At 39.3% G+C, this 26513-nt stretch overlaps 2 protein-coding genes across 2 annotated transcripts in view; one reads left to right on the forward strand and one right to left on the reverse strand.

The window, feature by feature from the left end:
• LOC124500936 (probable cation-transporting ATPase 13A5) overlaps positions 1–664 on the forward strand; it is a 115713-nt gene extending 115049 nt beyond the window's left edge. Inside the window, exon 30 of the mRNA XM_047064797.1 lies at positions 404–664. Within this exon, the coding sequence (XP_046920753.1) occupies positions 404–664 (261 nt within the window). The remainder of the gene's footprint in view (positions 1–403) is intronic.
• Positions 665–4427: 3763 nt separating this feature from the next.
• Positions 4428–18987, reverse strand: LOC124500933 (phospholipase A and acyltransferase 1). The gene is made up of 3 exons (XM_047064796.1): positions 18849–18987; positions 13098–13366; positions 4428–4529 (listed from the first exon to the last, which is right to left on the reverse strand). The coding sequence occupies exons 1-3, from the start codon at positions 18985–18987 to the stop codon at positions 4428–4430; spliced, it is 510 nt and encodes a 169-aa protein (XP_046920752.1).
• Positions 18988–26513: the final 7526 nt, after the last annotated feature.

Consider the following 26513-nt stretch of genomic DNA (forward strand, 5'->3'; position numbering starts at 1 on the left):
AGTTCCGCCATTCATTCAACAAACCATCAGGTGGCACCTTGTAAGTGGCCTGTGGCAGGTAGCAGTGATTTTTTTTCCCTTTTCTCAATTTTGAGTATGTTATTTTGTTATCATTTCAGTCTGGCAGTAAAGTAATTCTAAGTGAATCACCAGCCAGGATTTAACTAGGAAATCTGTAGAAATGAAAGGCTGTAAGCTTTTGGTGTGAACACAAGCACACTGCCTTCTCAAGGGAGAGAACCAGGGATCTGCTAGACTTGGTGGGGACAGCAGGGAGTAAAGTTGCTGCAGAAGCAGCTTTAAATAAGTACATCTGAGAGACAGGCCCCGGACGGGCGGTGAGCACCCTGGCTGCAGGGGAATGTGGGGATGGTTTGATTGTTTTCTCCACCTGATTTCTCAGGATTTCATCCTTCAAAATCGAAAGCTCTGGCTATGGATCAAAAAAGAATTTGGATTCTATTCTAAAAGTCAATATAGGCACTGGCAAAAAACGCTGGCAGAAGATTCCACCTGGCCTCCCACAAACAGAACGGATTATTCAGGCGATGGTGAAAATGGATTCTACATCAACCGTGGCTATGAAAGCCCTGAACAGATTCCAAAAGCGAAACTCGAATTGGAAGGCCAAACCACAGAACAGCATTTTTGGACCAGGCTGTAATCAGAATTATTGTCATATGGGGTTAACAGCATCTCCTTGCTCCCAGAAACTAACATGTTGTGGAGAGGTGATGACAGTCTACCTCTACCTTTCTTTATCCATCAGAGAATTCAAGGTGCATTTCTCGATGTATTGAACCTTGCAAAAAAGAACCTTAAATATGCTTATTTTGACTGTATCCTCCACTACTGAGGAAAAACATGAACTTCCTCGATTGTCTTTTTTTTTTTTCCTTAATATTGCATACCATTATCCTGGTGGAAATGCCCAAGCTTTTATGGTAGTGAAATTAGTGGTATGAACATCAGTAGAAGGAAAATTCAAGAAGAGTTTGGTCTTTGAAAGTTTCACCAATATATCTTTAATTCACAGACAAATAAAAGAATATGGGGGGGAAAAGTCTTTCTATCAATAAATTATCACAAGTTTACTGAATCTTATATTCACTTGCGAAGACCATTTATGTACCTATCTTTTCCCAAGGTCACAAAATTCCTCTTTTTGCTTCTTTTTTATGGCTTTAATAAAGAAGGAAGAACTGAGAATTCCTTCAGAAAAATTAACTCTGTAATAAGTAGAGAATGATGGAGGTGCCTGTTAACTGCCTATAATCTTGGCTTGGGCACAGCTTCTATCTAAGCCAACTCCACTGATGTTGGCATCACCCAAAGTATATTGTTTTGGGGGCAGTGAGCCTGAAAGTCCGTGGTAGAGCACAAAGATAATGGGATAAATGTTAAAATATACTTTTCACTTAAAGAAGCATGACACTTTTATTTATTTTTTGCTATGGACAGATGAAACCCTCAGGTTCTAAGTCAAAAAGTTGGTTCAAACTCAGCATTGCTCATCTTAAAACACAACCCTGGGGAAGGGACTCCTAATGTTTGTGTCTACAGCATGACAAGCATCAGGCTGCTGAACGACCTCAAGTCCCATTTCATCTTTTCATTATTTTACTCAATCATTATGTGCGCACTAATGGCCACAAGAAAAGGTATATCCTCTGTAAATGTATTCTGTACGCTATTACCTTTAATATATATCTACCTCTCGGTGACCTTGAGAGGACATACATCTCTAGTGAACCTTTTAAATTAGCTAGTAGGCTTTCCTTGTGACCATAAATTGAGTTTTGCTAATTTAACAGATCTTTAATGGCTCATAGGCAATTAGCTAACCAGTTCTATCCCACGAGCTCCAGTTATGTGCCTAATACTGTGATGGATGCATTCAATAATGCCTTTATAATTCTGTAATCCTTAGAGCTGAAAAATGTTTTTAACATTTCAGCAATGCATTGCTGTATATAGTACTATATACTTTGTTATACACACCAGCAGCATACATGCAAATTCCTATAAAAACAAACCCTTTTTATTTGCATTTTATTTGCTTTTTAACCTTTTCTTGGGTGGATGGCTTTAGAGAGGGATTATTTTAAAGCGTGTCTAATTTAGTGACTACCAATGAAAGATGAAAAGACAAAGCAGAGTTCTAGATTAAGAAATGTATGCCAACCTAAAATATATGGCAGCTCAGATTTCTTGTACTGGCATATTTGTATTTAGTAATTTGACCTTCAGAATCAGAAGATTCAATTGACACACTATGACATTTAGATAACATAAAAAGATTTAAAAAATCTTTATTCAATAAATGTACAGCCTCCCTTGCCCAGTTTTTCCAACACCCTATTAGTTATCTGATAGACGATGATATTTATTTCATAGATCTTTTTTTGTGTGTGTGTGGAGAGGGCACATAATAAAGTTGAACTCTATGCTTGACTTTGCTGAAAGTACTCTCAGAGAAGGGCTTAGTAGTCTTGGAAGAAATGTTTGATAAAAGCACAATGAGCATGACCCTGGACAGTCTTAAGCTACCCATCATGAAGAATGGACATTTTTATGGGAAAACTGATGACTAACTTTGTGAGCTTTCCTCTCAGGGTGAACACCACTGGAGCCTGAACACGACCTATGTGGAAAGGTATCATCGAATTCAATTTAGAAGTGCATTTGTGACCCAGCATAGCTAGGACTGCCTTGTGGAGTGGAGGGGTCTAGAATTCATTAGTAAGGTTTGACCTGAAGATCCTCAGGAGGTCCTTTCTGTCTCCACTTCCATTCCCTCTCCCATCGGCTGGCGTGGTAATCCCACCACACCTGAGTCTCCTGCTTTGGGTAAAATTTGCCCTCTGCAGTCATACTTTATTAAAAGGTAAGCACACCCTGGGAAAGGTAACAAACACATTATGCTGATGCCAATCTCACCCTAATTTGACAATATTAGAAAAATACTTTTTTTTTTTTTTTACTATTACTTGAAAGGAGAGCATAAAAGGAAGAAGAAACTTAATGTAGAATAAAAATGAAGGGGTGACTTTGGATCACAGTATCCAGTAGAAGACACCCACCCCTCCCAGAGAACAAGGGGAGGAAGAGGGAGTTTCGGGGTTATCTGAAGACAGAACTGGTGTCATAAGAAAGGGAACGGATTAGACAGGGAACAAGGAAGAGAGATGGGGTCCCTATCATTGATAGGGTCATAAACCCTATCTATTCATTGAGTCTTCTGTTTAGTTACTTTATCTACCGCGTTCCTTATTCCCTGATCATATCCTCTCACCCCCATTTAATTGAACTTTTTCTTTATTTAATGTCATGCTTTTAATTATGACATAAGAAGGATATCATTGCTTAGCAGTGTGGTTGGTAGGGTAATGTTACAATGTCTGATACAATCCTAGGGTATCGAGACCTGCATTCACTTTTTTCCACCTGCTGCCACCAGGAATTGCATTGGGAACATATTAAAAAGTAATTTGTTTCATTCAACATATAATCAACAAAATGCAAGAATAAAATCATGACACTCCTTGACTTACAGTAAAAGCCTTAAACAGTAACACGAGATATTGTTTTCTAAAAATGGCATTTCAAACCTACATTTAATGACCTCTTGTTAGGGTTAAAAGGGTCAACCCCCCGAAATACTTCAAAGGAAACAATGTAGCTCCGTAGAACAGAACAACCCACTCTTGCTGTTCACTCCTGACACACTCCTGACAAATGAGTGACTTCCAGGGAAATCTGGATCCCAAACACCAGAGCGAAGGATCCCAGCTCCCATCTGCCCCACCCCCATCTGCACAGGAACTAGGAGCTAGGAGTCCACCCTCAAATGGATTGTGAATCAAAGCTCCTCAAACTGCCTGACCAAATGCTCAATTTCCCAGTTTCTTTTTTTTTTTAATATGAAATTTGTTGTCAAATTGGTTTCCATACAACACCCAGTGCTCATCCCAACAGGTGCCCACCACAATGCCCATCAATTTCCCAGTTTCTTTTCTGTTCAGTTAGATGTCAATCTCAACAATTTGGGAATCTTAACATTTCTTTTAAAACCACATACAAATGGCTCTTCATTCCTCTGGCAAGTACAAAATAGCCCACCGTCAGGAGAAAGGAAACCAATATTTATGGTAAAAGATAAAATATGATGTGATTGTGTTAAGATCTTCCGCTGGCTTGCTCAAAAGGCTACTGCTTCTTTGGTAAGCTGCCACGGCAAATCTCTGCTGGTAGGGAGAAAAATTTCCACGGCTCAATAATGAGATAACATCAGTAAGCAATTTATTAAAGAGACTGCCATCCATCACTGGAATTTTGAACAATAATGATGCATCGAAAATAAGTACTCCCAGTTTTTTTTCCCTCCTCACAAATTCCTTCAGTTCCAATATCTCTTCAGTAAATTGTTAATAGTATTTTGCTCTTTGTCTTTTTGGAAACAAGCCCAGGAGTGAGAAGACACCAGCAGCAGCTGTCACAAACCCAATGGTACTTATTGCTTGGTTGGCCTATAGAGAAATGAGAAACAAAAAACACCACAGCTTATTCTAAAGGCACCTCAGTGTCCTAAATCCAAGCAAACTGAAGACCCTTTCGATGACACCGGAAAAATTGAAAGCTTCATGCCAAGTTAAATTCTTTGTGAAGATGAATAAATTTATAATTTTTATAATTATGACAGAGATAGTTAAATACACGTAGATATACGTTTCTCATATTTTTATGGCCCCCAATAGTTTATAACTCATTATGGCACAATTCCTAATAATCATCATAGTACATCTGGGAGGTAGTGTTACTCCTATTTGGGAAAACTTGGTAAGTTAAGTGATTTGCCTGAGGTCATGCCACCAACATGTTTAGATACGGGTTGAGCCATGAACCATGTGTTTCCCTTCCAAACAATCCCTACCTCCTTAATACACCCTAGTTTGGTCTATACCAGAGTGAATATCATGTGTGTGTTCCTGACTCAAGAATATACACTAGAGAAAGAATTCACAGATGTAATCTAAACTAAATACCTATATGCTCTTATTTGGTAGCTACAATTTCTCTTTTGATAAACAAACTTCAAAAGAGGTCACTACTGATGTTAACTATTGTGTCACAAATTAATTTCTCATGTAGACAAACTAAAATAAACTACTCTCGAGCTCAGTTGTCCATAAAGGAGTTCAGACGTTTGTAGCTTTAAGGGTATTAATCATCATGATGAGGGATCTAATAAATATTCATGATTTTCATGGCACTCAGCTAATATTGCCTTCCATCTGCATGAGTTTGCATGCAGTTTTATGACCCAAAGGTCATATTCAGATGCTTCAGAGTCATCAGACATTCTGAAAACAACAGTTGTTCTCTGGGATTGAAGAATCAGGCTTTCAAATAAAGCAAAACATTTTCCTCAAATGATTCCAGGGACCAACCCAAATGCTGGAAAGCCTGACCCAGATCACGTTTGAGCATGCCTTCTCTCTAACCCACAGGTCTCCACCACAGAGCCTGCCACCCCCACGTGACTGCCACATAGTGCTGCCTCCCTACCTGCAGCTTCCCTGTGGGAACCAGACTGCAAGGGCCTGGCCAATGACAGGAGCATTTACTCCATTTATATCACCCTGCGGTCTGCAGGGACAAGGCCAGGCACCAAAACTCCCTGCTGTGCCACCATCCCCAGCTGCCAGGGAGAGTGGCAGCTGGCGAACAAATGACAAATGCTATTTTACTTTACAATCCTAACTTTATTTGGTTGCTTGATTATTTTACTCATAATTTTTAATTAGTCACCACCTAAGTTATTTCCCGGGGAAAGAGTCAGAATTTGCTGCAGTCCAGAACTACCCATGGGGAGCCAGGGGGACAGGCAGATACAAGACAGAGGACAAAATTCCAAAGAGAGGCAAAATCAATAATCGGATAGTCAATCGGATAATCAAGCCTAACTCTCATATAATTCCAGGCAGATGCTGAGATCCCAAGATCTGATACAGGGAAATATGGTGGTGGTGGGGCAATGAACAAATAGGAAGATGCAGTTGGTATCTTTAGAGAGAGGAGTCAAATGGCAGTAGGGTACAGCCCTGGGGAAGATCCTGTGGGCTTCCCAAATCCCAAACACTTATTTAAAATTATATTCTAGATGGCAAAATCCTGTGACAATCCCTTGGCGTTTTGTGTAATGGGATCTGTTAAACACAGACCTAACTCACTGGGTATCTTTCAGCCAGTAGAAATACAAGAGATGAAAGAAATCCCACAAATCTAAGAGGCCTGGGGAAAGCAATGTGATCCTAAGCCAAGATCCCCTGAGAGCACACAGGCCAGATACAATTACAAGGAAACTATTTCCTATAGTGCACGCGGTTTCCCAAATCCCAAACACTTACTTCAAGTTACATTCTAGATGGCAAAACCCTCCCTGTGTGATTGGGACAATCCCTTGGCGTTTTGAGTAACAGGATCTGACTTGCAAGATTGTAACATCTCAGAATGTTCTCAGAACCTATATGAACATGAGCTTTTATTTCACAACTTATTTAGGATTATAAAGTCACCTAAGCTGACTCTTCATACTTTTATCCTTTACAGGGCTTTCTGACTGTGGGCCATACTAAAAGCCTCATTCTGAGGATCTAAACATGACCAGGGAAACATTAGTTGAATCTGGAGTGCTGTATCCTGACATAGCATAGCTGGGTCACAGATGACCACAAGGTCTACCAAAATTCCTTTTCCTCTAAGACTCTAAGTTCACAGTGCTATGCACTGGAGCACAGTCAGAGTATATTGTAGATCAGCTTGTTCAGGCCTATGCAAGAGTGCTGCCATCTTCCACAAAGCTAGGCACATTTCAATACCTTGTTAAGACTATACCAGTGGAACCTGTCTACTTAAAATCTTTTTTAAAAGAAAAGACAAGCCACATACTAGAAAAAAACAAAACAAAACATTTCCAACAGGCAAATCTTATAAGGAACTGTTATCCGAAATATGTAAAAAGCTTTTAAAACTCAGCAAAAAGAAAACAAGCAAGCCACCCAGTTTAAAAATGGGCAAAAGATCTCAAGAGACACATCGTCCAATATGCAAATGACAAAGGAGCATATGAAAAGACGCTTAACTTCATACACGTTGAGGGAATTGCAAATTAAGATAGTGAGACACCACTGTGTACCTATTAGAATGGCTAAAACCCAAAATGCTCACAATACTAAATGTGGAAGAAGACATGGAAAAACAGGAACTCTCATTCATTGTTGGTGGGAATGCAAAAGGGCATAGCCACTTTGTAAGACCTTCCACGGTTTCCAACAAAAATAAACATATTCTTACCATAAATCGAGTAATCATGCCCTTTGGTATTTACACAAAACCCTGCACACAAATGTTTCTAGCAGTTTTATTCATAATTACCAAAACTCGGAATCAACCAAGATGTTTTTTAGTTGCTGAATGTACATCCAGACAATGGAGCGTTACTTGGTGATAGAGAAAAATGAGTTACCAAATCATGAAAAGACATGGAGGAATTTTAAATGTATGTTGCTTAGTATGCATTCTTCTCAGCAGTTGCCAGAGACTTGAGAAGAGGAAAGACGAATAGGCAAGCAGAGCACGGAGAAGTTTTAGGGTAGGGAAACTATTCTGTATGATACTGTACTAATGGATATATGTCACTATACAGTTACAATTTATAGAACGCAAAGCACTAAGACTAAACACTAATGTAAACTATTTTAGGAGAGGCAAAATTTTTCCTTTGTGTATCTTAGGTTTTGAGCTGAGGCTCACTAATAAAAGGCAAACTGACAAGAGAAAAACAGAGGTTTATTAACATGTACATCTCAAACATACACAGGAGAAACTCAGGGAAGAGTAATTCAAAGAGGTGGCTTAGAATTCAGGCTATGTAAATAGCACATCTTCAGCAAAGATCAATACATTTGTAGAGTAATGGCAGGACAAAAGAAAGCAGTTTCAGGCTGCCAAGGATGGCAGACCACGGTAAGGTAAACATGGGAAATTAATGGCAAAGGCTAGTTAGTAAGGGTTGTTATATAACATTTTTTTTTTTACATTTATTTATTATGGAGAGACAGAGAGACACAGAGCATGAGCAGGGGAGGGGCCGAGAGATGGAGAGACACAGAATCCAAAGCAGGCTCCCGGCTCTGAGCTGTCAGCACAGAGCCCGACACGGGGCTCGAACTCACAAACCGCGAGATCATGACCTGAGCCAAAGTCGGACGCTCAACCGACTGAGCCACCCAGGTGCCCCAGTAAGTGTTGTTATTTAGATTCCTCTACTGGTTGTCTGTGATGATTAATTGTTGTCCTTCCTGCTAGCAAAGGGAAGAGGGACACCTTTCAAAAATGTGTCTCCCACTTTTAGGCAAATATGTGGAGAGCAGGGCCTGCTTCTTCTCAAGTGCCTTCAGCTCTTGATAATAAATAATAATCCTTATGCCACATATTTTGAGGTGATATTCTAGTTTCCTTCACTATGGACTTTGGTGGATAATGTGTCAGTGTTGGTTCATTGTTCGTAACAAATATACCACACTGATATGGAACGGTGATGGTGGGGGAGGCCGTGTATATGGGTGATGGGGAGGGGGTATGTGGGAACTCTCTAAAATTCCAGATCACATTTGCTGTGAACTGTAGATGACTCTAAAAAAAATGAAGCCTATTAACTTTTTTAACACAAAAAAGCGCGAAGAAGAAAAAGATGGACCATGATCCTTCCACCTTTCTAATCTTTTTAAATGCAGTTGCGGTTTTTTAATTTCAGAGAAATACACAGCCATTCCCCAAGAAAACTATTCTATGTTCAAGACCCCTAATCCCTTGCAGCAAAGGCAGTCCTGAGAAGAAAATACATTGCAATCCAGGCCTATCTCAAGAAACAAGAAATATCCCCAACCTAACCTCACACCTAAAGGAACGAGAAGCAGAGCAGCAAAGAAACCCCAAATCTAGCAGAAGAAGAGAAATAATACAGATGGGAGCAGAAATAAACATTATAGAATCTGAAAAAAAACAGTAGAACAGATTAACACGTCAAAGAACTGGTTTTCTGAAAGAATAAACACAACTGATAAACCCCTAGCCAGACTTTTCAAAAAGAAAAGAGAGAGGACCTAAATAGATAAAATCATGAATGAAAGAGAAGAGATCACAACCAATACCACAGAAATACAAACAATTATTAGAGAATACTATGAAAAAATATATGCCAACAAACTGGACAACCTGGAAGAAATGGACAAATTCCTGGACACCCACACACTACCAAAACTCAAGTGGGAAGAAATAAAATATTTGAACAGACCCATAACCAGCGAGGAAACTGAATCAGTTATCAAAAATCTCCCAACAAATAAGAGTCCTAGGCCAGATGGCTTCCCAGAGAAATTCGACCAGACATTTAAAGCAGAGTTAATACCTATTCTTCTCAGGCTGTTCCAAAAAATAGAAATGGAAAGAAAACTTCTGGACTCATTCTATGAAGCCAGCCATTACCTTGATTCCCAAAGCAGACAGAGACTTCACTAAAAGGGAGAATTACAAACCAATATCCCTGATGAACATGGATGCAAAAATTCTCAACAAGATACTGGCAAATCGAATTCAACAGTATATTAAAAGAATTATTCCCCATGACCAAGTGGGATTCATTCCTGGGCTGCAGGGCTGGTTCAATATTCACAAATCAATCAGTGTGATCCATCACATTAAAAGAAGAAAGGATAAGGGCCATATGATCCTGTCAATAGTTGCAGAAAAAGCATTTGACAAAATACAGCATCCTTTCTTAATAAAAACCCTCAAGAAAGTTGGGATAGAAGGAACATAGCTTAACATCATAAAGCCATATATGAAAAGCCCACAGCTAATATCATCCTCAATGGGGGAAAATTGAGAGCTTTCCCTCTGAGATCAGGAACACTACAGGGATGTCCACTCTCACCGCTGTTGTTTAACATAGTGTTGAAAGTCCTGGCCTCAGGAGTCAGACAACAAAATGAAATAAAAGACATCTGAGTTGGCAAAGAACAAGTCAAACTTTCGCTTTTTGCAGATGACATGATACCGTACATGGAAAACCCAAAAGACTCCACCAAAAAGCTTCTAGAACTGATATATGAACTCAGCAAAGTCGCAGGATACAAAATCAATGTACAGAGATCAGTTGCATTTCTATACGCCAATAATGAAACACTAGAAAGAGAAATCAATAAATTGATCCCATTTACAATAGCACCAAGAACCATAAAATACCTAGGAATAAACCTAAGCAAGGATGTAAAAGATCTGTATGCTTAAAACTATAGAACACTTAAGAAAGAAATTGAAGAAGACACAAAGAAAGGGAAAAACATTCCCATGCTCATGGATTGGAAGAGCAAATATTGTTAAGATGTCAATAATACCCAAAGCAATCTACACATTCAGGGAAATACCAAAATTGCACCAGCACTCTTCTCAGAGCTAGAAGAAACAATCCTAAAATTTGTATGGAAACACAAAAGACCCTGAATAGCCAAGCTAATGTTGAAAAAGAAAACCAAAGCCAGAGGCGTCACAATCCCAGACTTTAGCTTCTACTACAAAGCTGTAATCATCAAGACAGTATGGTATTGGCACAAAAACAGACACATAGACCAATGGAATAGAATAGAGAACCCAGAATGGGACCCACAAATGTACAGCCAACTAATCTTTGAGAAAGCAAGAAAAGGGTATCCAAAGGAAAACAGTCCCTTCAGCAAATGGTGCTGGGAGAACTGGACAGTAACATGTAGAAGAATGAAACTGGACCACTTTCTTACACCATACACAAAAATAAAGTCGAAATGGATTAAAGACCTAAATGTGAGACAGGAAACCATCAAAACCCTAGAGGAGAAAACAGGCAACAACCTCTTGCCATTTGCAACAATGTGGATGGAACTGGAGGGTATTATGCTAAGTGAAATAAGTCACTCAGAGAAAGACTGATACCATATGCTTTCACTCATATGTGGAATTTGAGTAACTTAAGAGAAGACCATGGGGGAAGCAAAGGGGGAAAAATAGCTTTTAACAAAGAGGGAGGCAAACCATAAAAGACTCTTAAATACAGAGAACAAACTGAGGGTTGATTTGCGGGGGGTGTGGGGGAGAGGGGAAAATGGGTGATGGGCATTGAGAAGGGCACTTGTTGGGATGAGCACTGGGCATTGTATGTAAGCAATGAATCAAGGGAATCTACTCCCAAAGTCAAGAGGACACTATATATGCTGATGTTAGCTAACTTGACAATAAATTAGATTTAAATAAATAAATAAGTAAATAAATACATAAGTAAATAAATTTGTTGACACTTTCAAAAAAAGGTCCTTAATCCCTGAGGAGACCCCAAAACTAATCCAACACTAGCTATTGTTGGTAGTAATATTATGAATTGTTGATAATAATGAAAATAATAATAATGTGCTACAGTTTCTATCAGATCAACATAAATTTTATCGAGGAGTACCAATACAGAGTTATAAAATTCTTAATTACTATAATTAAAAATAACATTCATCTAAGACACATTGTTTATTGAGATGGATGATATGTAATACAGTGCACTAAGAGACTTCAAATATCTAGTATAATCCCCCACAGAGCCTCAGTTTATAGGTTGGGAAACTGACAAACAATGTTCTCCAAGCCACCAACCTAATAACTGGGGAAGATGCGGTTGTAGCTCAGGGAAGCACAATTTCAAAGCTTAGGTGAGTTCTTAAGGCTGTCACTGTACTTCCTGCAACAGAACCAGCTAGAGAACAGTTCTAGTTGTTGAGGAATGATTAATTTTTCATGGGTCTTGATTCTGGGTATGAAAGGGGAAAAGACGAGGGATGGTAAATTAGAGCCAAAGCAAGAAGATGGTTCTGATCCCATTTTTTTATTTTTAGCCACATTAAAAAAAAATTGCTTCTTGAACACGGTGGACAACTTTATCATTTACAAAGGAGAGGAATGGACTCCACTTCCTAGTTACACCCTTAGTTTTTAATGCGAAGGTGAACAGGAATTTGTATGGATATCTTCTGTGCTCTGGCTCAGAAGCGATTTATTGTTACATGTGAATAGCACATTCATTATGTTAATATATTTCCTAATAAAAATGCATTTCCAATTAAATTATTTCCTAATGAAAACAAATGTATCCTTTCATTATGTTCCCTGTCCCATCTTCCCAAGCTTCCGTGAGGGGAATTGGAAACTAATTCCTTAGAACAGATGTTTCTGTAACTGATTCAACCATTTCAGGATACTGGGAGCCTTTATTCATTCTTCAATATCCCTTTAATAAAGCTTTAGGTTAGAACATCAATGTTGGAACTGGATTGGTGCCACAATAGGTAGAAAGAAGGCAAATGAACCAAGCATGCTTTTAGTTAGGAATCTGCCACGCTACAAAATAGTGTGAGAGATGACAACATTGCATGCTACTTTAAAAATAAAGTAATTGATCCATTTTAAGAAATCATCCAAAATCTCCACCAATCAAAGGATCTGCTTAAAAGCACAAGATTCCTCTGAAACTAGCATTGCAAGGAGACAGAAACAATTTTCAAAGCCACCGAAACATGTCTGTCATTAGCTGGCTTCTCTCAGTCAGGTAATGGAGAAGAATCTCAGAGTTACCATCTCTATTTCTGGCAAATGAACTTCCATTTAAATATTTCAACATTCTTTTCAGAATGTCCCTTTCAGCATGTGAGGCTGCTGTATAGCAGAAAAACGGAAGGAAGGAACCCTGAAGGACAGAACGCAACAAGACTGACAGAAAAGCTATGGTCTTGATTCGGCTTCAAGCTCCTTCCAGCCCCAAATTCAAAATGTCCACGTTCACGCATTAATGTGGTCATAACTGCTACATGATCTTGGACACCTCAATTCCTGTCCTTATCCTTCAGGATTCTCACCTTTTCTCCATTCTTTTCATTTTGTTTTAGGCCTGAGAATCTTATAGTCAGTAGTGCTTATTTTCCCAAGGTAAGAAACTTCTATGTCTTCTAAAGAAAACTCACCTGCTCTGAAACTCCTTCTCCATAGCGAAGCAAAGTCACAAAATGCTCACAGTTGTTGACAAGTATGTCATAATCCACCTCCTGTCCAATAACAATCTCTGACCGCTGCATGACTTCCTCCATGGGGAGAGGAGGATAAGTTTCATCATATTTATTGTTTATTCTGTATGTGTCGTTTCCCACGACATCCTTCAGGGGCTGCATCTTCACCAAGGCCTTCCTGCTAAATATAGACTTGGCACTTGTAAATGCTGCAGGAATGCCATCCTCTATAAGGAGAATTCTGGTTAGCAAGATGTGGTGACCCAGCTCAGAGAAACCCCAATGCCAGAGTATTGCAATGCCACATGTTTGGAAGTGATGGAGTCACTGAACCCAGCTCGGTTCCCAACTTAGCACCAAACCAGAAGCTACTTAATCATACCAGGCTTAATAACTCACTTGGTAGTTTATCAATAACACTTCATACTATATGAGGGAAAATAGAAGAGAAACCTGTATCTGCCCGTAGAGAAAATTGAGTGAGAAAACTACCCATTCTTGGGGAACAAGTTCCCTATCAATTGGCATTATTATTAGAGATCTTGGTATGTGTTCCTAATATAGTACAGATAAAACCATTGTCTCCTTTTTTTTCCCCTATAAATTATGCTTTTTTTCAGCATCTGAACCCTTCCCAACTACTCTCTTTGGGCCTCAGCTGTGTGCATTGTGATTAATAAGCTCGTCCTAGTTGTCTAAGTGTGCTCCTTACCCCTTTCTCTGCTTTTTACACTTGTTCTTTCAACTTGGCTTCAATTTGGTTCCAATTTGAAACCCCTCCAAGGGGTCAGCTGGGGTCAAGCTGGGGCCCTGCTTTTATCTTGCCAGTTCCTTTAGGCCAAGAAACTAAGTCCTGAAACTGAATCTAACCTAGTAGGCCCTGTCCACCAGATGCAGCCCCATGCAATGCCACACCCACCTGTTAACATGTCCCACCCCTGCAACTCCCTTTTAACTGCCTCAGTTGGCAAACAGTTGCCTAGACTGCTAGATACCTTTGTCTCCTGGTCTGCTACTGCCAGTTTCTGAGGTTGGACAGATGATTGCTCAGTGTTCAGCTCTAACACCTGGCCCTGGTCCCTCTCCATCTGCCCAAGACTGCTATGCTTGGCTATGTGTTCAAGTCAATCATGAGAGAGAGAGTCTCCATGTAACCGGTGTGTAGAGAGTCTTCCTTTTTGTAATAACTAAAAGCTAACTTTCTTTTCCACTCCCTTTTTTTTCCTACCTTCCAAGTTCCTTTTCCTTCAAGCAGCATTTCCAGTTAATACCTTACACATTGGAAGTTCTTGTACAAGTCCTTAGAGCAGAGGTCTCCTAGTTAGAATTACTAAAGTTTTATTTACACTAGTCTGATGCTATCAATTTAGAGAGGAGGACACTGAAGCTTAGAGAGGTAAACTGGCTTGCAAAATACCACCTGAGTAGTTAACAATAGAACCAGAAAACGGCGTTTCAGTCTACCGGATCAGAGCTCAGTACTAGAACCATGTTAAAATGGAGCTTAACACATGAAAATAAGGGAAGAGCAGAAAAATCTCTTATTGTTTTCCAGACGTGAAAACTGCAGAGATATTGCAGCATTGCTTACTGTTAATCACTAGGCTCTGCAGAAACTAATGGGTGTGTATCGTAAGTGTCACTTTATTTGCCATTTCCATTTCCAATATTCTAGAACAAGAGGCAAATATCTCAAGATGTTGCAAAAGTCACTACATTAAAAATTCTCAGACATCTCCAAGAAAGTAAGACCAAGGTTATTAAAACTTCTTTCTAAACGTAACTTGAAGAAAAAAAAATCTCCAGGCTACTTGTTATTTGCATACATTTTTTTTCTTAAAAAATGAATTAATTTGTGCTTATTTCTAAATATTTAGGAAATATATAAAAAAACAACATAAATGTGTAAATTTAAATCACCCATTATCTGCCCAACCATAATCATGTTATTATTTTTATAATATTATCATATCCTTTTATTATGTCTTTTATTAACACATGTATATTGAAGCACGCCTATGTGTGCATTCACATGGGTATATATTATTTCTTTGCAAAGTAGGTATAATATGACACACTGCATTTTTAATCTAGATTTTTTTCAAGTAAATATCATGCAAGATTATTTCTCCAGCAATTAAGCATGTCCAGAAACATGATTTTTAATGGCCGTTAAATAGCTATTGTTTTGGCTTATCTAGCACCCCATCCCACCTCTGCCTCTTTCTTTCTGGAAATGATTTTGTGTGGGCTAGTCACAGTATCTCCTTCTCCAGGGCACAACGATGGTGCAGTGATGGGCATGGGATCCACACTCGCCCAAATCAGATTGTTCTCCATGCTATTTCTAACTGCAACAGGCAGGGATTGACCCTCTCTTATTAGATCACAAGACTGTAAGAATGAGAGCCTAAGGATGTTGATGACTATCAGTTCAGTCTCCTAGAGAGGCATAGTCTGGGAGAATTAAGACAATACTTGGAAAGGAAATGCAGATGTGAGTCTTGATACTCATGCTTATACCCCTACATCCAGGCATCCTTGAAGCCAGCACCAACCATCTTTATCCTTTTTGTAGTTTTCCTCAGTGAAGCAATGAATTTGCCTTTTTGCTTATGCTAACTTTTGTTTGTTTCTGTTACTTGCAACTAAAGAATTCTGTCAATATTCTGTGACAAAGTCATAATTCACTTAACTAGTCCACTATTGAATCTAAGCCATTGTTGGCTTCTTTTTTTTTTTTAACCTCTTCATCCCCTTCACACATTTCACCTATCCCCCTATCCCTCCCCTCTGGCAACCACCCATTTGCTCTCTGTATTTGTGAGTCTGTTTCTGGTTTGTTTGTTCATCTGTGATTTTGTGGGTTTTGGTGTTGTTTTTTTTTTTTTTTTTTAGATTCCACATAGAAGTGAAATCACATGGTATTTGTCTTTATCTTATTTCACACAGCATAATACCATCTAGATCCATCTATGTTAAGGCAAATGCAAAGATCTCATTCTTTTTTATGGCTAACATTCCATTATATATATATTACATATTATGTATATATGTATGTGTATATACATATACATAACTTATTATGTATATATATATATTTGTGTGTGTGTGCATGTGTGTGTGTGTGCGCGAGTATATATATTACATCTTCTTTATCCATTCATCTCTCAGTGGACACCTAGGTTGCTTCCTTATCTTGGCCCTTGTAAATAATGCTGCAATAAACATAGGGGTACATACATCTTTTCGAATTAGTGTTTTCACTTTCTTTGGGTAAATATCCAATAGTGGAATTATTGGATCATTGGTATTTTTTGAGGAAATTTTAATTTTCTGTGGAAATATCATACTGTTTTCCACAATGGCTACACCAATTTATATTCCCACTGACAGTGCAGGAAGATTCTCTTTTCTCCACATCCTCACCATCATTTGTTATTCTGCCATTGCCTGTTTTTTAAACTGTTATGAGATAGAAGTGAATACCTTTGTGCTGAATGTTATTCTACATCTTTATAAATATTTCTGAAGAATAGACTCAGAGAAGTAAAATTACAGGGTCAGAGCATAGGAACTCTTTTAAGACTCTTCATACACACTATTAAATTTTCTTTTTTTTTCAATATATGAAGTTTATTGCCAAATTGTTTTCCATACAACACCCAGTGCTTATCCCAAGTGCTCATCGAAGCACTTCCATACAACACCCAGTGCTCATCGAAGGTGCCCTCCTCGATACCCATCACCCACCCTCCCCCCCCTCCCACCACCCATCAACCCTCAGTTTGTTCTCAGTTTTTAAGAGTCTCTTATGCTTTGGCTCTCTTCCACTCTAACCTCTTTTTTTTTTTTCCTTCCCCTCCCCCATGGGTTTCTGTTAAGTTTCTCAGGATCCACAGAAGAGTGAAACCATATGGTATCTGTCTTTCTCTGTATGGCTTATTTCACTTAGCATCACGCTCTCCAGTTCCATCCATGTTGCTACAAAGGGCCATATTTCATTCTTTCTCATTGCCATGTAGTACTCCATTGTGTATATAAACCACAATTTCTTTATCCATTCATCAGTTGATGGACATTTAGGTTCTTTCCATAATTTGGCTATTGTTGAGAGTGCTGCTAGAAACACTGGGGTACAAGTGCCCCTATGCATCAGTACTCCTGTATCCCTTGGGTAAATTCCTAGCAGTGCTATTGCTGGGTCATAGGGTAGGTCTATTTTTAATTTTTTGAGGAACCTCCACACTGTTTTCCAGAGCGGCTGCACCAATTTGCATTCCCACCAACAGTGTGAGAGGGTTCCCATTTCTCCACATCCTCTCCAGCATCTATAGTCTTCTGATTTGTTCATTTTGGCCACTCTGACTGGCGTAAGGTGATATCTGAGTGTGGTTTTGATTTGTATTTCCCTGATGAGGAGCGACGTTGAGCATCTTTTCATGTGCCTGTTGGCCACCCGGATGTTTTCTTTAGAGAAGTATCTATTCATGTTTTCTGCCCATTTCTTCACTGGGTTATTTGTTTTTCGGGTGTGGAGTTTGGTGAGCTCTTTATAGATTTTGGATACTAGCCCTTTGTCCGATATGTCATTTGCAAATATCTTTTCCCATTCCGTTGGTTGCCTTTTAGTTCTGTTGGTTGTTTCCCTTGCTGTGCAGAAGCTTTTTATCTTCATAAGGTCCCAGTAATTCATTTTTGCTTTTAATTCCCTTGCCTTTGGGGATGTGTCAAGTAAGAAATTACTGACGTCTACGACTGAGGTCAGAGAGGTCTTTTCCTGCTTTCTCCTCTAAGGTTTTGATGGTTTCCTGTCTCACATTCAGGTCCTTTATCCATTTTGAGTTTATCTTTGTGAATGGTGTGAGAAAGTGGTCTAGTTTCAACCTTCTGCATGTTGCTCTCCAGTTCTCCCAGCACCGTTTGTTAAAGAGACTGTCTTTTTTCCATTGGATGTTCTTTCCTGCTTTGTCAAAGATTAGTTGGCCATACGTTTGCGGTCTAGTTCTGGGGTTTCTATTCTGTTCCATTGGTCTATGTGTCTGTTTTTGTGCCATATTAAATTGTTTTCATGAATGATGTTATCAACTTTCATTTCTTTCAACAATATCCTTGCTTTGGTTTCATTATACCCTTATCAACACTGACTGTTATCACTTTTAAATGTTTGCTAATGTGATAGGCATAAAATGTGTTATTCTGTTGTACAATTCCTAGACCAGTCCCTTTAAAGATGGGTATTGACTTCTGCTTTTCTTCTTCTACATACTGTTCATAGTTCTTTACCCATATGTTTGTTGGGATTTTGCTGTTTATGTATCCCCAGCATCTAGAATAGCCTTTGGCACATACTGGGTAATCTATAAATAGATGTTGAACAAATTGAAATGATTTGTGTGATAGGTAAAGACACTGACGCTTATGTTTGTGAGCAATATTCTCCCCAGTGGATTATTTCCTTTTTAATTATGTTTTTTTAATCCAGAGATTTTACTGGATTCTAATGTTAATTGGTTAACGTTTTAATGTTAATTGGTCTTTGTGATTTAGCCAAAGCCACTTTGGTCTTACTATGTCCTTCATTAAACCTATTTCAGATAGATTTATCTACTTTCTACATTTTATTTCTTTTTTTTTAATGATTTCATTCATGATTCCTTATAACAAGAGAGTTCAAAACCTCCAGGAGTTGCGGGAAACAAAACTTACCTAGAGGTGCTATGTTGATAACATAACCATCACCCAGGTACAGTGCCCAGTGCTGATAGCCAGAACGAAACACTTCAATCAAGTCCCCCGGCTGGGGGTTACCAGGATAGCTCAAACTAAAGCAATCATTAAACGCCATCTGCAATGACAGACACAAAGACAATCTAGCTGACATGACTTGCCAAAAGAAAATCAGTTTAAGACCTCCACAGAAGTATAAGGATACAGAATTTATTGGGATTGCATTCCTTATTAAAGACTTAAACTCACACCACTGTCCTTTGTATGATCATTCTTTGTATGATCCCAACACTGAATTATGTGTGCAAAAGTGAAACAACAAATGGGAAAGAATTTTTCTGGTAATTGTTTAATTTTCTATAGCAATGCTTCTCATCCTGATCAACCCCAGGGCTCCTTTATGATAATCAGCATCTTATAGTTCTCTCTTTAAATCCAGATATTCATAGATAATATGATTTACCCATACACAAAATTTCAAAAATAGTAATATGGTGCCCTATTGGAACAGAAAGGGGAAGTAAATTTACAATAGTACGTATTTTACTTATGTAAATAGTCGGTCCATGACTATACAAAAAGATACAATAAAGTGTCCATAAGTGTGCACTTACTTAGCATGAAAGAGTCAACAGTCAGTGGCAGAAGATGAGAAGCCTTTCAGCCTCTCAAATAAGTAAAATCAAAGAACAAGGTATGGGAGGACTGACACTGATATTACGTGGAAAAAATACCTTGTATTGCAAAACTTACTCTCTCATTTAACTTAAGCAGAAAGAAGTTCCAGACTCAGAGGAGTGGCCAGTCACATATTCAGTCATACTGTAATACACGGGACATTTATTCCTTGTGCCACACTGCTGTGCAATCTAGGTACTTCAGTCTCTACCCACTAAATATCAGTAAATGCTCTTTGTCATGTGACAACCACAAATATCCACACAGATTTCCACCCCTCCCCTACTGCCCCATTTACTGCCTGATTCCTGACTTACTGATTCCAGAAACAGTGTTAAGGTGGCCACCGTAGAAGTGAGACAACTTGGAAGGTTGCGGAGTTCGTCATATTGATGAATATGTCTGAAGCTTGGTGAGTTTTTTTTTTCCTTTTAAGTCACTATTTTTCAGAAAGAACATATAAGTCTCTGATGGTCGATTTTTATGAAAGGTTACATTTTCTACATATGTATGGCACGGGAGTAGAATGACTCAGCAGGCAGAAGTTACAGACATTCATCAATACTCAAAAGGAGATTTAGTGCTATATCCATGTTGAATCTCTAATTGACAGCAGAGTTTCTCATCATCTCTCACTCTAATGTAGATATGTACGCTCAATTACAAAATAAATCCAAGTGCCAGAAAGGGAAATTTCCAAACCATCTAAATTATATTCATAATAGCACAGGCTAAGGACTTGGGAATACAGACTATCATTTTGCTGGCACCCTAAAAGTCTTTTTTTACAACACTTAATATTGGAAGGGTGTTTTCCCAAGTATTTGTATGCCATCTGTTGAAAACTTCAATCACCACACTGTCACAGGAATCTGGCCAAATGTACGCTGTCCATCTGTTGAAAAATAACTATGAAAACAACTTTATAGGAACCATTAAGTCTAACCACTCTCTCAAATATGTTTGAGTCTTAATATGGGGTTCAGAATTTGGCCACATGGGCACCAAAAGGAAAAATAGATAATATGCTATGAAATAAACAAACACTTTTCCCATGAATGGGATTCAGCAAGCACACACAGCTGCTTACTAGAATTCAGCGACCTAGCCAAGCTTACAATAATAATCACCCTTTGAACAGAGAGCACTTTGTAGTATAACTTTTTTTTTTCAAATGCACTATTGCAATTAACCCTATTTAACTTCTTTAAAACCTACCACTACTTAGGTTATCGTTCCATTGTATAGAAAAAAGTATATAGTAGCTAATGCCAACTTTTGGAAAATACCCATTGAAAGCTTCATACAGATCACTTATGTTGGGGTTACATCACAATAAACCCATCGTTAGTTGAAAATATCATAGGTCAAAATGCATTTAATTCACCTACCAAACAGCTTAGCTTAGCTTAACCTACCTTATACATGCTCAGAGCACTTATGTTAGCCTACAGTTGGCAAAATCATCACAAAGCCTGTTTTATAATAAAGTACTGAACATCTCATGTAATGTATGGAGAACTGTACTGAAAATGAAAATTGTGGTTGTATGGCTATAAGGGTACAAAATGGTTCTAAGCATATCAGTTGTAGTTGCTACAGCTCAGCACCACTGCCCCAGCAGCCGGAGACAAGATTGGATGTATCACTAGCCTGGGAAAAGATCCAAAGTCAAAATTCAAAGTATGGTTTCTACTGAATGCATATTAGTTTTGCACCATTTTAAGTAAAAAAAAAATCATAAACCAAACCATTGCTGAGTCAGGGACCATTTATATTATAAATACAGAGGGGGAATAATGGAAACGGGTGTTAAAGATGTGAGCTCTTGTCTCAGGTCGTCTGTTTGCTATAAAAAAATAGCAATAGTTGGGCAAAATGTCTGTGTCACAGTTTCCTGTGTTTTTTTTTTGTTTGTTTGTTTGTTTTTTGTTTTTAATTCCAGTTAGTTAAGGGCGCCTGCGTGGCTCAGTCGGTTGGGCATCCGACTTCGGCTCAGGTCATGACTCACGGTCTGTGAGTTTGAGCCCCGCGTCGGGCTGACAGCTCAGAGCCTGGAGCTGCTGACAGCTCAGAGCCTGGAGCCTGCTTCGGATTCTGTCTCCCTCTCTCTCTGCCCCTCCCCCACTCATGCTCTGTCTCTCTCTGTCTCGGAAATAAACATTAAAAAAAATTAAATTCCAGTTAGTTAACATCCAACGTAGTATTAGTTTCAGGTGCACAGTTTAGTGATTCAGCACTTCCATACCTCACCCGTTGCTCATCATGACAAGTGTCTCCTTAATCCCCATCACCTAGTTCACTCATCCCCCTGTGGTAACAGCTTTTTCTCTATAGTTGAGTCTGTTTCTTGGTTTGTCTCTCTCTTTCTCCCCCCATGACCATTTGTTTTCTTTCTTCAATTCCACATACGAGTGAAATCATACGCTATTTGTCTTTCTCTGACTGACATATTTTGCATCAGTTTCTCCACCTTGCAGGCACGTATAAGAATATTGGTTTATCTCAAAAGGTTCTGGCAAGTAACCTCAAATGGACGGGCTAAAAGCTGTCACAAGTGCTTTGTGAACTGGCCAGAGCTAGACAGGTGGACGGTAAAACAGCAGTGGCTCTTTGTACATGTTGCCACAGTGGTTCATGGCTTTTGTGTGATTTTGGTTCCTTAGCCTTTCAGCCACAATAGTGTTGTGGAATGGGTAATTCCACTGCCCACTTTTAATATATTTAACACATTTTCCATTCTGGCATATGGTTTGCAAACCGATTTATGAAATGTAAGCTAATTGATTTCCTGAAGCCTATCCTATTTATAATGAAGGATAAGATAACAAGGAAAATATTTCTTGTGAGTTACCACTCAAGAAACTAAGGGAAGAGACTGGAGGCTAAGATGTACGGGGAAAGTGAGTGCCCACACCAAGTGCTTAGAATCGCAGCAATTTACTGCAGAACAGTACTTTAGACATTACCTAATCCACTGCTCTCCAAATTTGTTTTTAGCATCAGAGCCCTGAATTAAACCAAATATCAGATGGGCCCACAAAAATATAAAACATAAAAGTAGCTCTGCCCTTGACGAAGTCAGGAAAGAGCATGAGAGCCCCATCTGCTCCTCACTGCGGCTGCTTCTGAGGTTTTCTGGGGCCCCAGAAATTCTAGGAATGGAGCTTGAATAACACCCATCTAGTTCTAGCAGAAGCCCCTCATTTTCAAGACAGAAGAAATAGAAACAGGTAGGTAATTTGACTTGTCAAAGGTCATATACTATTTTACAAAAGATTTTCAATAGTTGCCAGAGCAAGGGTTCCTGGGTGGCTGTCAGTTGAGTGTCCAACTTCGGCTCAGGTCATGATCTCACGGTTTGTGAGCCCACGTCGGGCTCTGTGCTGACAGCTCAGAGCCTGGAGCTGCTTCGGATTCTGTGTCTTGCTCTCTCTCTGCCCCTCCCCTGCTCATGCTCTGTCTCTCTCTGTCTCAAAAATAAATAAAACATTTTAAAAAATTAAAAAATAATAATTGCCAGAGCAATTGAATATTCATTGCAAAAAAAAAAAACTAAACTAAAACCTCCACATAAGTCTCACATCTTATACAAAAAATATTTCAAAACAGATCATGGAATTAAATGTAAATCTATAAAACACAGAGGTTGGGGGAGCACATAGGAAAAACTCCCCAGGATCTAGAGGAGACAAAGAGTTCTTAGTCTTGATACAAAAAGTACTACCCATAAAAGAAAAAAAAAACTAATAATTGACATCCTCAAAGTTTAAAACTTTTGCACTGCAAAATATCCTGTTAAAAGCTCAAAAAGACAAGCTATAAAATGGGAGAAAAGATTTGCAAAACACACATCTGAGAAAGGACTAGTATTGAGAACACGTAAAGAACTCTCAAAACTCAAGAGTAAAAGAGCAAAGAATACAATTAGAGCATGTTCAAAAGACACAAAGACGTTTCACCAAAGAAATGACACAGATGTCAAGTAAGCCATGTTAAACACCATTAACCACTTGGGAAGTGCAGATTAAAACCACAATGGGATAGCACTCCACACTTATCACAAGTGCTAAAGTAAAAAATAGTGACAACAGAAAATGCTGGAAGGATGCACACTTAAGTGTTCACCCATTTGCTCGTGAAGACCATTTCCTGTAAGGACCCAGAATGTCTTCCAGCTTTCCAGGTTTAGATGCTGATTCTGGTTCCCAAGCAGTGATATATTTGGCCTCTTCTCTCTATCCTACTGATTTCAGTAGGAAATAACCGATGGAAGGTTATGTCTCCCTCCAACCTTTGCGTCTCGGGGGAGAGGTTCTCTCCGTCCTATCACAGGGAGACAGCCCTAGGAAGTGCAAGATGTACTCGATACTATGAGGACTTCTGTTTAATAACTTTCTTCATTCTTCTCCCTCTCTCATAACTTCTCCTTATAATCTCTGAAGACACATCCATTCATCAACCCACATAGCCAATCGCCCATTCAAAATTTTTAAGAATTACTATGCGCCAAAGACTGCTAGACTCTTGGAGTAAGACAGGGTCTACATCATCAAGTCTACAATATAGTGGTGAAGGACAACTAAAAAAAGAAAATCGCAAAAACTGTGGTGTATGCTATAAAAAGTAGAAACAGTATGTTGTGAAGCGGACTGGCGACTAGCCCCCTTGCTTCCCATCTCCTTCATTGCTGTGACTCCTCTGATCCTGTACATCATTCTCCCCCAACACAGCTCCTGAGCCTGCTGTGTGCATCACCACCGACAGGCCTCCTTTTATCCACCCACCTACTCCCTCTTTTCCTTGCATACCAAGTGGGACCCCAAAAGAGATCTATTAAAATGTTTCAGTCATTCCATGGGAAGGGCTTTAAAACAGAATTTGAGAGGCTGACTCTCAGGGTGGAAAACTGTGTGTCGGGATAATGAGTTGTCTGTGAACATATATTATCCATTATAGAAAAGCGGATAACGTGAAATATCTGTAATTTCTCTCCTTGTGGAATGAAATGGTATGTGGGTAAAAGTAACTATTGACCCAGCACCATGAGTTTAAAAATGTTTCTGTGAGTATACCAAAACTGGATATATGCTACACTCCCACACACATATAAAAAAGACTTGAACTGTGGTAATAAAGACAGTAACAAAAAGCAAAGGCTTGTACCTGCCTAACGAGAGCCATAGAAAGTGAATAGTCAGGGATTTGTCAGTGCCCCCGGCCAAACCAGGCAGGGTCAAGACCCTTCACCTTGGAGTGTCCTAGTGCTTGGTGGCTGCACCAACCACCCTCACAGATACTGAGCCAAGCTGCCTGGGAGTGCTTATCAGAAGTTCTTTTTATGTGTTTGATCATTTACCCACTCAAAAAATATTCATAAAGGGCTCCTGTGTGCCAGGCACGCTGTTGGGCTGGCAATGCAGGTGTGAACCTGATAGGCATGATCTGCGCCCTCCTGGAGCTTATATCCTGGTAGCTACTCAGGATAGCTGGACGTAGGTGGAGCTACAAGGAGCAGGAGGTAATTATAGAAGCTCTAACATTTAACTGTGGTGTGCCAGGTGCTAAGTGCCTTCCTTCTATTCATTAATTTAATACTCATCACCACCCCATAGTGAAAGTTATTATCCTCCCCTCTTTGATTTTTATTAAATATATGTTCCTTGTCTTACAGCGGAAGAAGCTGAAGTTCAAAGAATTAAGCAAGTTGACCCAGATGATGTGGTTAGGAAGTGGCTATCTCGCCACGTCCCTGTGCTGAGCTACTGTACTCTATAAAAGTCGCACAACTAGGAAGCTGCACCCCATCGCCCAGCAAAAGGAAAGGGCATCTCTTCTTCCCCTTCTAAGGCTAAGTAAGAGGTCGGCAAGACAGGAGTAGAAGGAAGAGTGGGAAGTCCCACTTAAGGCCCATGACTAGTTAAACGGGACAATACTTAAAAATTGGCATCTGCCTCGCAGTTTCCTTCCCTAACCCACCTCATATTCCTTTTTCCACTCTGTCCCTCATCTTCCTTGCTTTATTTTTAAAGTTTATTTTTAAGAGAGAGAACATGAGCAGGGAAGGGCAGAAAGAGGGGGACAAGGGATACGAAACAGGCTCTGTGTGCCCTCAGCCAGCCGATTCCAGACTCGAAATTAGGAACCATGAGATCATGACCTGGGCCAACGTCGGACACTCAGCTGACTAAGCCACCGAAGTACCCCCATCTTGCTTGCTTTAGACTCCTTTCCTCTTTATGGATTTGCTTTGCCTTCAGGCCTACACTTAGTGCTGTATTTCCACCTAAGAGCCCCAGTTTCCCATCAGGACCTCCTTCTAGTACTGCTCTCCATAGCTCCAGGTAAATACATTGACTAAGGTAGTAAAATCCCAGGGACCTCATCCCCCAACTCTCCAGGTTCACCTGGCCCTCGTTTAGGACAAGAGCAGAAAACATCCTATGGGTGTCCATATACAATGGTCCTATAGATACAATCTCCGACGCATTTGAAGCACCAGGTAAAACAAAACCTTTGATCTTCGGTTCTTCCCTCCTGCTATAATCGAAATCAATAATGCGATGTAAAGTAATGTAGAGCTGTTTCAGGGAATCCTTATGGAATTTGTGTTGAGCTTGGCTTATAGAGAAGTAACACAGCCAATGGTTTTTTTCTTTTTCGGCCTTTGTTAGCAACCCAAATCAGAATGACTTAATTTTTTTCTCCTGGTTTCATTTAGATTTTGAAATCTTTTTGTTCTGGTTCTCTGCAAAATTTCATTTTATCTCTGGTGAGAATATCTCTCTCCTGCCTTATAATCTTCTACCATCCATAAGAAGCTAACATGGAATAAAGTTCCAAGAGAAAAGCCATCACCTTTGTCACTCAACCAGAAGTATAACGTGAACTTTTGAGAGATGACATATTGATTGTGACTAGGGGAGTTATTTAAGCCCTGAAGGCAAAACTTGAAGGGTAAGAATT

The sequence above is a fragment of the Lynx rufus genome, unplaced genomic scaffold (assembly GCF_022079265.1).
Source record: "Lynx rufus isolate CCGP_SWC_20201006 ecotype Redwood Valley unplaced genomic scaffold, mLynRuf1.p SCAF_64, whole genome shotgun sequence".
Lineage (NCBI taxonomy): Eukaryota > Metazoa > Chordata > Mammalia > Carnivora > Felidae > Lynx > Lynx rufus.